At 45.5% G+C, this 12,258-nt stretch overlaps 1 protein-coding gene across 1 annotated transcript in view; it reads right to left on the bottom strand.

Annotated features, from left to right (window-relative positions):
- Positions 1-303: 303 nt before the first annotated feature.
- Positions 304-12,258, bottom strand: part of LOC144113476 (uncharacterized) — a 36,186-nt gene continuing 24,231 nt past the window's right edge. Inside the window, exons 4-5 of the mRNA XM_077646566.1 lie at positions 5,088-5,384; positions 304-3,370 (exon numbers count right to left, since the gene is read on the bottom strand). Coding sequence (XP_077502692.1) covers positions 2,696-3,370; positions 5,088-5,384 — 972 coding nt within the window. The 3' untranslated portion in view covers positions 304-2,695. The remainder of the gene's footprint in view (positions 3,371-5,087; positions 5,385-12,258) is intronic.

The raw sequence follows: 12,258 nt of genomic DNA, 5'->3' as shown, positions 1-12,258 counted from the left end.
GTATATTCCAAATGGCAATTTGGAGTAAGTTTCTTGCTCTATGAAACAAAAGAGTGTGTTTTAATGGGTAATTTGGATTCAGATCCCAAGGTCTGATTGGGCCACGGTGGATGCTGGGCCTCTTCGTGGGTTTAGGGCGATGCTTCGAATCGCCGAGTGGAATACACCATATGCATCATCTCTCTCACCTTAATTCTGCTCCATTTTGACCTGTAACTCACCTGTTATGCTTCCATTTGAAACCCAGCTTAGCTTCACAGCAATACGAAATAATACTTCAGACAAAACAAAAAACATGAAGCTGCAGTTTGAACTTGAGTAAATGTTTAAAATGCACATGACATCTTTTGTGCTCCAACAGAATGACACAACCTTGACAGACACTACTAACTTCCACAAGCCAAGCAGCAGCACACTCAGTACAGAAAATTAGACAAGAACCAGCCACTGTATTAGCATAACGCGAACATCTACACATAAGCACTATATTTCAGAAAGGTAGAACTAAACAGAGAGGTTATGCTATCTAAAGAGACACCTGTTGTAACAATTAAAGAAGAAGAAAAAGCTAAAGAAACAAGTAGCTAGCCATTACAACATAAACTTTATGAAGATTTTTTTTTTTTTTCACATTCACTATGCAGTCAAGAACCAAATAATTGGTTTACATCTTTTTCTAGGAACTACTATTTTGATTTATGCTGAAACAATGTTCGCATCATTGACCAGCTCAGAAGGAAAAGTCACCAAAGCTTTCATCCAATAAGTGCTTCTCAATGGCTGCGATGAAGCTGCAGTGACACATAAAAGGGATCCTGAAACAGTTTAGTTGGACTGGGCTGGATAATTTAGGTATGGAGGCCGCTACTGAAGCAATATTTTCTCACAAGAATTTCTCCTGTGTGTGCTCTGTTAAGAGGGTCGTGCATAATCAAATGCTGCCCTCCCACACTGTGGTTTTCATGCTCAATTTGCACACCCTTATGGCAATGTATCATCCCATAACACAAGTCTTTAAAGCCGAGCAAGCATGAGAGCTGAACCGGCTAGTTGGCAAAGCAGCTGACCAGTGGAGTGTCCAAGCAATTCTGACAAGGCACTCATTTGCGCCTCACCACAAACCTAGAACCTGAAGCACAGTTACACCATACAGAGCTGAGATCAGCTTCCAGCCATACAATCATACGCGCCTTATTGCGATCCCCGCGTTCCATCTCAACTAAGAAAGCTGCAGTTCACCTGTTTAGGCAATTAAATTGGCTTCACATCCAGTGAAACTGCAAGGGTGGTTCACTGCAGGGCAAAAAATCCCCACTAAATGCAGGGGTGTACTACACAGCATTGCTAGCAAATTCCATCTTATGGAAGAAGCACTGCAGTGGATTGAAGATAAACACTTGCTTCTACCTTTATGCAAACTTTAATGCTAAGCAAAAAAGCACCACAAGTGATGTTTATTACTCAGATGCATTTAAAAAATTACACAATACATACTGGTGATAACACCAAGTCCAATAACATGGCTCACACAAGTGACATCACCCCACCCGCTTGGTTTCCCATGTGTAGGGGCAGCTGAAATATGCAGAATAGCACGACCCTCATCAACTAGGGCTGCAAAATTTTTAAAAGCTATCCATTACAGTGTTCACGCAGAGCTCTCAAACTTGACTTCAATGCTGACAACAACCTCCTTGAAAGACAATCATCAGATTAAGACCACAAATATTGTTTCAGGGCCCCTTGAAACAAAGCACATTCACTTTTTTTATGGCAATATTTTTGCAAAATCACCAAACAAGAAACTTCCCACGCTTAAAATACCGAACAGTGCGCACATTTCTCTTTACCTTACAATGGCATACATACAAATAGCATGCATACCAAATCATTACCTACTTTCCTATGAACAAAAGAAAAGGGAGACACAGCAAAGCCACCACAGGAAAAAGACACAGCTAAGTATTGCTAAGAGTAGCAACTACACTGCTATATACAATCCTTGTCTTAAAGCCAGATACGTGCATGATAGATTACTTCTACTAATGCTAGGCTGCCACAGAGCAGCAGAGTAAAGGAAAAAGTGGCCTTAAGTAGCTTGTTCAACTTGCGATTAAGAAGGCATACTAACATTAAATAAAACAAATCACCTTTCTTTTCCGTGGCCCGAAAGTATTTTAAACAGACAAAATGCAAGTTACCTGGAGCCGCACCTCACCAAATATGATTGAGAACCAGCACCCTCAAGAAGTCAAAATAAAAGAAAGCATATTTTTTAACAGAGACACCACCAACAAAAAAGGAAAGAAGTTCGTTGTAGCAATCTTGGTGCAAGAAATTAATGTCAAGAAATTAAAGTAACTTAACTGTTACTGACAAGCGGAACTATCCAGAAGAAAAATCGAACTTCCAAAGAGGGTAAGAAAAAAAAAAGAGTAAACAATCCTCAACTGAAAAGAAAGGGCAGTTTGGAAACCTCACAGACTTCCATAAGCATGAAGGCAAGGTCCTCGATGCTCTGCCTCTCTCTAGGCAACATTTAACATCTGGTGCGCTCTTTTATGGCTTAAAGGTTTCCTCGAGATGTTTTTCAAGGAGTTAACTGATTCGAGACACCCTGCCCCCAGCTAGAAGCAGTAAATTTGAAAATAAAAAGAGGGAGGCATAAAGCAATGGCACCCTCTATGTGTCCCCATCACGGCTGGGGCTCTCGTGGTGGTGGTGGTGGTGGTGGCTGCTGCTGCTGCTGTTGCTGCTGAATGTCTTGCTGAGGCTGCTGGGGTGGTGGTTGCTGCTGTGGCTGCTGTTGCGGCGGCTGCTGCTGCTGCTGCTGCGGTGGTTGCTGCTGCTGTTGCTGCTGCTGCGGCTGAGCCTGCTGGTCTGCCTGTTGCTGTTGTTGTTGCTGCTGCTGCTGCTGCTGCTGCTGCTGTTGTTGCTGCTGCTGTTGTTGTTGTTGTTGTTGTTGTTGTTGTTGTTGTTGTTGCTGCTGCTGCTGCTGCTGCTGCATTTCCTGTTGCTGCATTTCTTGCTGGTGCCGCTGAATCTCCTGCTGGTGTCGCTGCAGCTCCTGCTGCTGCTGGTGTGCTGGCTGAAGATGGCTGGGTGTTTGCAGGTGTAGTGGCTGCTGGTGTGCTGGCAACTGCTGCTGCTGCTGCTGCTGCTGCTGCTGCTGCTGCTGCTGCTGCTGCTGCTGCTGCTGCTGCTGCTGCTGCTGAGCAGTGTAGTTGTCATAGTAGGCATGACAGTTGCACGCTGCGGCACAGTTGGCCACAACTTCTGAGGCCCGTGTTACAGCAGGAGGGCGACCACGGCCTTTGTGTGGCGACGGACTCATTAGGTTTTGTGCTGGTATGGGTGCCTGCGTCAGGTCCTGCAGATAACACAAGCAAAGCAGAGCTTCAAAAATTAAAGACGAAGAGACCACGAGGGCTGCCAAGAAATATAGCCTGATCCAAGTCCACAAAACCCGTGGTTCAGCCTGCACCTGACTTGGCTGCGCACTAGAGGACACCCCACTGTGAATGAGCAAGTCTCCACCCTCACCTCTGTAACTGAATGGTGTAGTTTGAAGTGCTGGCATCGCATTCATGGTGGTGGAGCTATTTACCGTATAAATGCGTGTAAGGGCCGCACTTTTTTTTCAGATTTGAGGGCAAATTTTCGGGGTGTGGCTCATACAGGCGATTTGCGAAAAAAACATTTTTTCAAGTAAAATACACCAATCAGGAAATCAGTGGCATTTATTCTACGTTCTACGACACTCGTGGTGTATTCAGACTCCTAGCTGGTGCTGTGCTCTGGTGCACACTCATTCCAAAAGAAGTCGCACGGCATTTCAGCTGTCAACGCGTCGCCGTTGTTTTGCGCTTCCATCACATAGCAGAGCAGCTCTTCTTCCAGTTCGGGAAACTTGCACGGCTTGCCTCGGTAAGCCCGCTTTTTACAGCTTGTGTTCCTCAATGCATCCTTTTGGTTGCACCATCGTCGAACGCACTTCTCAGTCATGTCGAATATCCTGCCCGCCGCACGCTTGCTGCTTTCGACAGCAAACTCCCAGCTGTGTCTTGCCTTATCATGCTAAAACTACAACGCCCAGCGCCAGCACACGAAAACCCCGTGCCTCTGACAGCCACAATGGGGCTAGTGATACTGATGCCGATATGGATAGCAGGAACTCACGACGGAGGAAAATGTTGATTATGATAAGCCACCTCGGACGCCATCCGTGGGCGGCACCTGGAAGCTCCTGTGCGTATGGCGTTGCCTCTGCAATCATGCGCCCCGTTGCTCGCAGCTGGAGCTGATTGCGGAGGCCATGGCGCGTGCATTTCGAAGTTTATTCACGGCATGGGTCATGGAAAGTTTGGGTGCAGCTCTTACAGGGATATTATTTTTTGGTAATATTTCCTTTGGGAAAATGGGGTGCGGCCCATACACGGGTGCTGCCCTTACAAGCGTTTATACGGTAAATGCTGCATTCCCATAAAGTTCTGTTTCTGACTTGAACAGCCAACCTTGGATGCTGTTCACGCGTGCAAAGTAAAGTTTCCCACAGGCTAACAAATGAGGTGCATGCTGAGTCACAGGTTTTGAAGACAATAAATCCAGTCAGACACCTTCCAAACAGACTTCGCACACTTGGCAGCTACACATGAATTCTTAAACTAGAACCTAACTAGGCAATTAATTCACAGATTCTTAAAGGTATCCATGAATTCTTAAACTAGAACCTAACTAGGCAATTAATTCACAGATTCTTAAAGGTATTCAGGTGGTTGGCAACGCACAAATATAACAACAGCTTAATACATACTACCCACTCACCCTTTGCTGCTTTAACAGGACTTTCTCAGCCATGAGAGAGCGTAGCCATCACTCATCTGGAGCCTTAGTCACTTAGCTCCACACAAAACACTCTGCGCACCTCAAGTTTAACAAGAACAGAAGCCATCACTATAGGCTGCAAGGCACACAGAACTTCTACATCTGGCTATTTCTGTACATATGCTGTGTAACACAATAGCACATACTACAATGCCATGGGTTCATTCGTCAGATGAATCCATGGTAATCAGCAAATGGCTTACCCTCAAGTTTGCCGAGTTCCCGACTTCTGCCAGAAGGTCCATGACATTGAACTCCCGGCGCTCAGTGCTGGAAGCCGAGGGAAGAAGGGCGCCACCAGGGCACATGATATTTCGTATGTACTCTGGGTGAGGGTGGTGGTTGTTGTAGAAAACTGACAGCTCTGCGGCAGCCAGGGCCAGTTCCAAGGAGAGGCTCTTGATCACATTGAGCGGGGGTCCAAAGGAATGAAGTGGGAAAATGTAGCCCTTTGAGGTCTCCTGTGTATAGCCAAGCTGCTTGAGAATAGTCTTGGTGCCCTGAAACAAAGCAATCAATGGCAATTAAATCAAAACAGCTTTTACACAGTCACAAACAAGGAGAAATACAGTACAGCAAAGTTGCAGAGGGCATTCATGGGGCAAGGATCGTATCAGGCAGACCACCAGAAATATACCATACAGTATGCAGTACCACACTGTAATCACCAGCTTTGCACAAACTTTACAGAAGACCACAAAAGCTTAGAGAATAAGAATAAGAGTATTGCGCAAAAAAAATCCCTTTCCTTGTGAACTGGATGTGCAACCTGGCATTGAAAGGTGCACTGAGGTGGCCTCATAGTAAAACAATAGCTAACACCTTTAATTCTACATCTTGAGTAGCCTAGGAGCTGCTCTTTTCCTAGAATTCTAAACATCACACATAAAGAAGAATGAAGAGAACAAGGGACACCAAAAAGTGCTAATGACATGGGGGCAATTCAGTAAAGACAATACAAAGAGCACTACTTCATATCAACAGTTAAGTAGCCCTCTGTGTATCATCTGTTCCCCTCTGCTGAAGAGCGGTCCGTCAAACAAAACAGTTAGAAGCACCACTCTGTGATGTCTTTTCTTCTTTTTAACAGCTGGAAATGTCGCTCCATGATGTCACTCCTGTCTTCCTTCTTGTTTGTGTATGTAGTCGCATACTCAAAGATGCAATAACAGCTTGCCTAAAATCAGCACTACTGAACACTCTTTTGTGCCAGCAAAAAGCAAGTCAACAGAAAAAAAAACAAAGCTCCAGTAAAACATAAAATTGGCTGTGATTTAACTCTGGTTAAACCTGGTTGAATTACGAAAGCTTGCTTAGCTTTCACCTTAGAATTTAACTGTTCCGAAGCAGTAGAGCAACTAGATTCAGATATAGACTCTTCGTCGGTAACTTCCATGGCGAGACTGATCAACCAACGCGTAGCGCACCGCTATATATCCCAGTGAAGCAGCCATGGAGCGAGCGCAAGGCAAGGAGGTCGTCATATCAACGGAGAGACCACCTGTTAGGCGCGGCGCCGGCTCGGGGGCCACGGCACACGCAACGAGCGGCTCCCTTCTAGCTGCGGCGGGGAGCAAGCTGATGTCACACGTCGCCATAGCAACGGTGAGAGCTGACGTCACACCACCTGTTAAGCACATCGCCGGCTCTGGGGGGGCCATGGCATACGTGACGAAGCATATGTGATAAGCAGTTAGACCTGGCGTATTGCTTTCGCAATAAAAACTTAGGTGGAAACAAAACAAACCAGCATCAAGATTTCGGTAGCCCTCCGTCCAAACTGAGAAAAAAACACCATGGGTATGTTCCAATTATGACACCGACCATGAATACCACAAACTGGCCAAGGATGGTGCACAACAATAATAATATGAGGTCATGCTCTGGAATAAACTCGGCTGATGAAAGCAACGATGGCAATAAGTTGCTTTTATCCCCAATACAGTCTCTACAACAGCCATGAGAACAGCCATCTACCACAGTGCATTCATATCATGTATTCTGAATGTGACATTGCTTTTTCTCTTTGCTTTTTCCTCTTTGTTTACCCAATGCACTATGGTGTGAGTTGCTTACACAATGTAAAATAACCTGCCACAGTGGCTTAGTGGCTATGGCATTGCAAAGCCAACAGATGTTGGACTGAATCCCGACTGCGAAAGCAGCATTTCCACGGAGACAAAATGCAACAACATCTGTGCGCTGTTAGTGCAGATTAAGGGACCCCAGGTGGTGGAATGCCATTGCCTGGCAAAGGAGAAGCAAGTGTACTCGATCCAAAAGATGTCCACGAGATGCAGTGATGGATGCGGGCTGGGAGACGGCGACATCCAAACTCACAGAGACAGATGTAGATGTCTGTGGCAGTTGAGCAGTTGCATCAAAGCTGTGTTCAGTCCCACAAAGCGAGCCTTGAAATCGGGCGACCTGACCGGAGACACTGAGGCAGGGAGGCGACCAGAGGCTGCTGGGGCGAGCTGTGTCGCAATGAAGAAGGTGGAGACGAGAATGAGGCTGGTGCAGGAGCAGTCACTGGCGTTGGCGATAGTGTGCGGGCCGCTTGTAAAGTGGCAGTGGATGGCAGGTGGTGCTTAAATCCACCAGGATGACCACTTGCAGCTCGTCGCATGGCCTGCAATCTAAGGCAGGGCAGGCGGATCGGCACAGTTCGTTGGGCGAGAGGAGAGGTGTTGCCACTAAGGTAGAGTGCAGCCACGAGCTGGGTGAATCACACACAGATGCCTTTTGGGCCAGAACGGCAGAAGCAGCGGGTCAAAGGTCAGTCCTGGCCAGCCTGCCATCCCGGAACGTTGTCAGGAAGAAGGCATGGCTTGACGGGTCACCAGAATACGGAGGATGGAGGTCGCCAAGTACACGACTGCGACCACATTTATTGAAGTCTTTTCAACGTAGCGATTGGCAGAGCAACAGCGGCAGAGTCCAGCTGATGCAAAGATCCAGAACATTCTGAAGCTTTCGTGCTGGTGCTACTTTATCCCCTTTGGCATGCAGCCAGCACTGGCCACGCGGGTCACGTCAAATTAATACAAAGGTCTCCACAACGGCATCCCTCAGAGCCCATGAGCGGCTTCGAGATGGTAAACCCAGCAATACCATACCATTCAACCTAAAATAGCACCTGCAATATTTACACATGATGTTCTTGACATAAGGAACGTATATTTAACTCTAATACATTTTGTGGCATTGCTTGTACCCATTCATTTTTGCTCAATTTCACTTCGCAAGTAAATCGACATTTAAAATGTCTGGCCTATAATATGGTTCACTGTCAATGTAGCCAGCACAGTTCCAAGGATATTAAGGTGGCGGTTCCACTGCCGCCATCTTGCAAGTAGTTCAGATTCTGCCACCAGGCTACGACACTGATCCATGACTAAGGAAGTGTCTTCCCATCTTGGCCCCGAGCGACCCAAGACCGAATTTGGTTGAGATGTTGAGATAAGTGTCCGGTCCTTTCTTGACCCGCGCTGCGTGAAGGCTTTTCTTTTGTTGCTGCGCCTGCCTTCGGAGGGTTACAAACGAACCATGGCAAACCCGGCTGCTTGTCCTCGTTGTGAGTGGGAGGGAGTTGTTGGCTGGGGTGGTTCGGCATGCTTCTTTCTCTGACTGCCCCTTGCTCGGATTTCCAGAACCACACACGGTAGCTGAACTGCGGCTTGCTAGCTTGACTAATGCGCGTGACACAGATAAAGGACGTGGATCACCAACTATAGTCGGGCACAACTCAAGAACGAAGCAGCATATTCGCCTCAAAAGGAGCCCTGCAGCCAAGCACGTCGACCGAACAGCTTTCTGCGGCTATGCAGCCAAGGCTAAACTATAGAGGGAAGAAGGCCCTTTTGTCCTTGTCGTCCCGAGTGGGGCTTTTTTTATTCGGGCTATGGTAGTGGAAGGGTGAATAGAAAAAGTTAGAGAGCCAGGACAAAGAGGGTACCGTCTTTGTCCAAACGGCATCAGAGGTGGGGTGATCTTTGTTCGGGACAAGGATGCGTGGCACGGGAACAAAGGACTGTTTCCTTCCCTCTCTTGTTTAGCCTTGGCTGCATAGCCACAGAAAGCTGTACGGTCGACGTTACTTTCTGGAGGGCCTCCTTTGAGGGTATGTGCCACTTCGTTCTTGAGTTGTACATATATTAGTGTGGGCAAAGAAAAAGAAAGAAAAATAATACTGCCTAGCCCGCACCGCCTAAGGCACAACGTCGATACAGTGGAAACTTGGGAGAGTTAGTGATACATTGTCCACATAATTACGCAGCGCAAATTACTAAGCAAGCCAAAAAAGAAAGTGGACGCCAAAAAGAAAGGAAAGGTGTGATATCATTCAAATTATTTGTTTTGTTTATGTCTCATGCATATATTTCTAGCGTTTTTTTTTTTCAATGAACCTTATAGTTGAAGTCGGTGCCTTTCTTGTGTCATTCCTTCTGCCCTCGTCTTTTGCGCGTGCAATCACTTCGTCACTATTGATGCACAGCAATATTAGTAGTAGTCGGAACACTCCTGGTCTAGAGTGCAGCCTGCTAACTCTAGCGCCAAAAAAATGTTTTTATCAAATGATATTACATCTATGATAATACAAGTATAACAAAGACCGCTTGACAACTTCAGTCAGCGCTCGACGGTTGCCTGTCCAACATTAGAAATTACGGTTGGTAAAGAACAAGGTATAGAGAAGTGGGTGAGATGAATCGACATTGCACAAGAGACAAAAATTGCTGCCAAAAGGGTTAGCGCCGCCAGGTGTCGAAATGTGCACACATCAGAAGAAAAATATTCATCGTATAAGCAGCGGCATTTGCAACCAATTCCGATCAACCTAGACAGAATTCTGCCAAGGTTCACAAAAATGCAGTAAAGATGAATATCATTCACGAGGCAGACTCAGACTAAACATTGTACGAAGAAAGGGGGGGGGGGGGGGGGGTGCACAGGACCGTTGCCAAAAAAGGGGTTGGCTATAAAGGGATAGTTCTATAGGCATTTAGGGTGTCTTCCTCCACTCTCGCACTTGGACCCTCAACTGCATGCTCTTGTTTATGTTAGACGTATGTCTTTATTGCATCCAGTTTACATAATTAGGTTGCTTATTACCTCTAGAGTTTTCCATCGCATGCTGAAATATATATCTTACTTGCCTTGCGTCGATTTGCCCCGATTTGGGTTAAATCAAAGATGGAAAAAGCGCGCGCGCACGTGTGTGTGTGTGTGTGTTTGCGCGTGCGTACCTGGAAATTAAAGGAACAGCTGTTATTTTCACATCGTCGGTTGTCAGGCAACTATAACATGCTTGTAATCATTTTCCGAGATTTTTTTCCCCACGGTATTTTATTCGACACTGAAACGCGATGTCAAGAGTGGCACGCTATGGAAGAACGTTGGCAGCTGCTCCCCTGTCTTGCTTCAGCTTTCCATGATAATTCACGCGCTAAAAGCAGAGTGCATGCCTTGGTAGTTTTCGAAACGATATATTGGGTGGACAACTGTTCATTATTTGAATGTAAGCAGAGTGTATTGTCGTATTTATTGCTTCGGGAACACGCCAGAAACGTGTGTACTTTTGTGTTGAGCCCGCCCTTGGGTTTCATGGGTTAGTAGCATATCATTTTGAAATGGAGGGCAATGTGCAAACATCGTAGAGACATCAGACGTTTTCAGCATACCGGAGACGTACCACCGGAGACGTATACCGGTTTACCGGACGACGGCTGCGCACACGCAGTGGCTCCACCTCACCCCAACAATGCCACTGCGCATGTGCAAGAGAGGTCAGGTAAACCGTTATACTTCTCCGCTAGTAGGTCTCCGGTGTGCTCGGGAACACCTCCCAATTTTAGCTAATTTTAGCTGTTTGGCAGCGCCACACTCCTCACTTTTCTGAACTGTGACCATTTAGCACACGTGCACTAATGTAGATGGCACTACTTACTACATTTATCGCATGACACTGAGTTATTGCTATTATTGTTTGTATTTTGTGGACTTTGTAGTTGATAATTGTTACAAGTTGATTAAACGAATGAGAGCTCGATACTTTATGAGTATATTTATCAGAAAAAAAAGAAGCCGCGGAACGTTTCAAGAGCTTGTGCCCTTCATAAGCACAATGAAGAAGGTAGCTAAAATCAACTAGACAGTGCACATTCCCCAAAAGCCGTTGAGTAAAGGCGATGCTTAGCCATGTAGAGCGAAGTATTAAGTTTCTTCACGCAAAATCTCAGAACTGTCAAGCGCTTGTTACCTGAACAGTACAGCATTTTGTTTTCAACTATTTCGAAAAAATGGTAACTTTGATCACGAATAACCTTTAAGCTAAATGAGGCAGATGAATGATATTTTCAGAAAGGAAGGACGATTACACGATCTCAAACTGGGCAAAAAGTCGCGGCAGGACAATGCATATCCCAAAAGTTATTGCAGATGGCACTGTTCTGTTTTCTACGTTTTTCAAACATGCGTGGCTAATAAACTAACCATATACACATATTTCTAAATGCTTAAACATGTTCATTAGCATCAGATCTTAAAGTATCTCGAAAGATTTTTCTTTGGGTGCAATAGGTTTTTCACAACTTTGCATTTGAGCTCAACTGCCATTTTTCATCTTTGCTTTTTCTTTTAGAGGTGAAACAAATTTGCAGCTATCGTTAAACCAGATGCATCTTTTGAAAGCTGAGAAAATTTGCTTTTTGGAAATATCTGAACCATATTTATGAAGCTAACGAGCGAGGTACAGTCGACATACGAATATCACCAAAAACGTTTTCCGTTCACCGTCAGAGTGGGCCCGCCACCTTAAACACTTCCTTCCAAATTTTTTTGCCTTCTGCAGAGCGAAGTATTCCTCTAACGCCATACAAATTAATAAAGACGACAGAGTGCTCTCACCATCAGAGACAGCAGCTGAATTCAATTCATATTTTGGGTCTGTATTTACGAACAAAAATCCCCTGCCACCCGATCTAACATGTGACTCCCTCAGCTCCGTTATGGATGATATTATTATCAGCTCCGAAGGAACTGCATCTGCCATCGACCATCTCGCTCTTAACTCGGTGGCAGGGCCTGACGGTATTTGTGCAAAATTATTGAAAATGACAAAACCTGTCACATGTGATATTTTAACCACCTTATTTCAGCAATCTACTGATACAGTGCAAGTACCCGATGAGTGTAAATTAGCTACAGTGGTTCCAATTTTTAAATCCGGTAATCCTTCTCAGCTTTCTAACTACAGGCCCATTTCACTCACAAGCATACCTTCCAAGCTCCTAGAACATATTATATTATCAGCAGTTATCAAGTATTTAACACGACAAAATTACCTTCTGGTTAAAAAGCATGGTTTCCACA

Source organism: Amblyomma americanum, chromosome 1, assembly GCF_052857255.1.
Source record: "Amblyomma americanum isolate KBUSLIRL-KWMA chromosome 1, ASM5285725v1, whole genome shotgun sequence".
NCBI classification, from domain to species: Eukaryota; Metazoa; Arthropoda; class Arachnida; order Ixodida; family Ixodidae; genus Amblyomma; species Amblyomma americanum.
The sequence above is the reverse complement of the archived record's forward strand: the minus strand, read 5'-3'. Positions and strand labels throughout refer to the sequence as shown.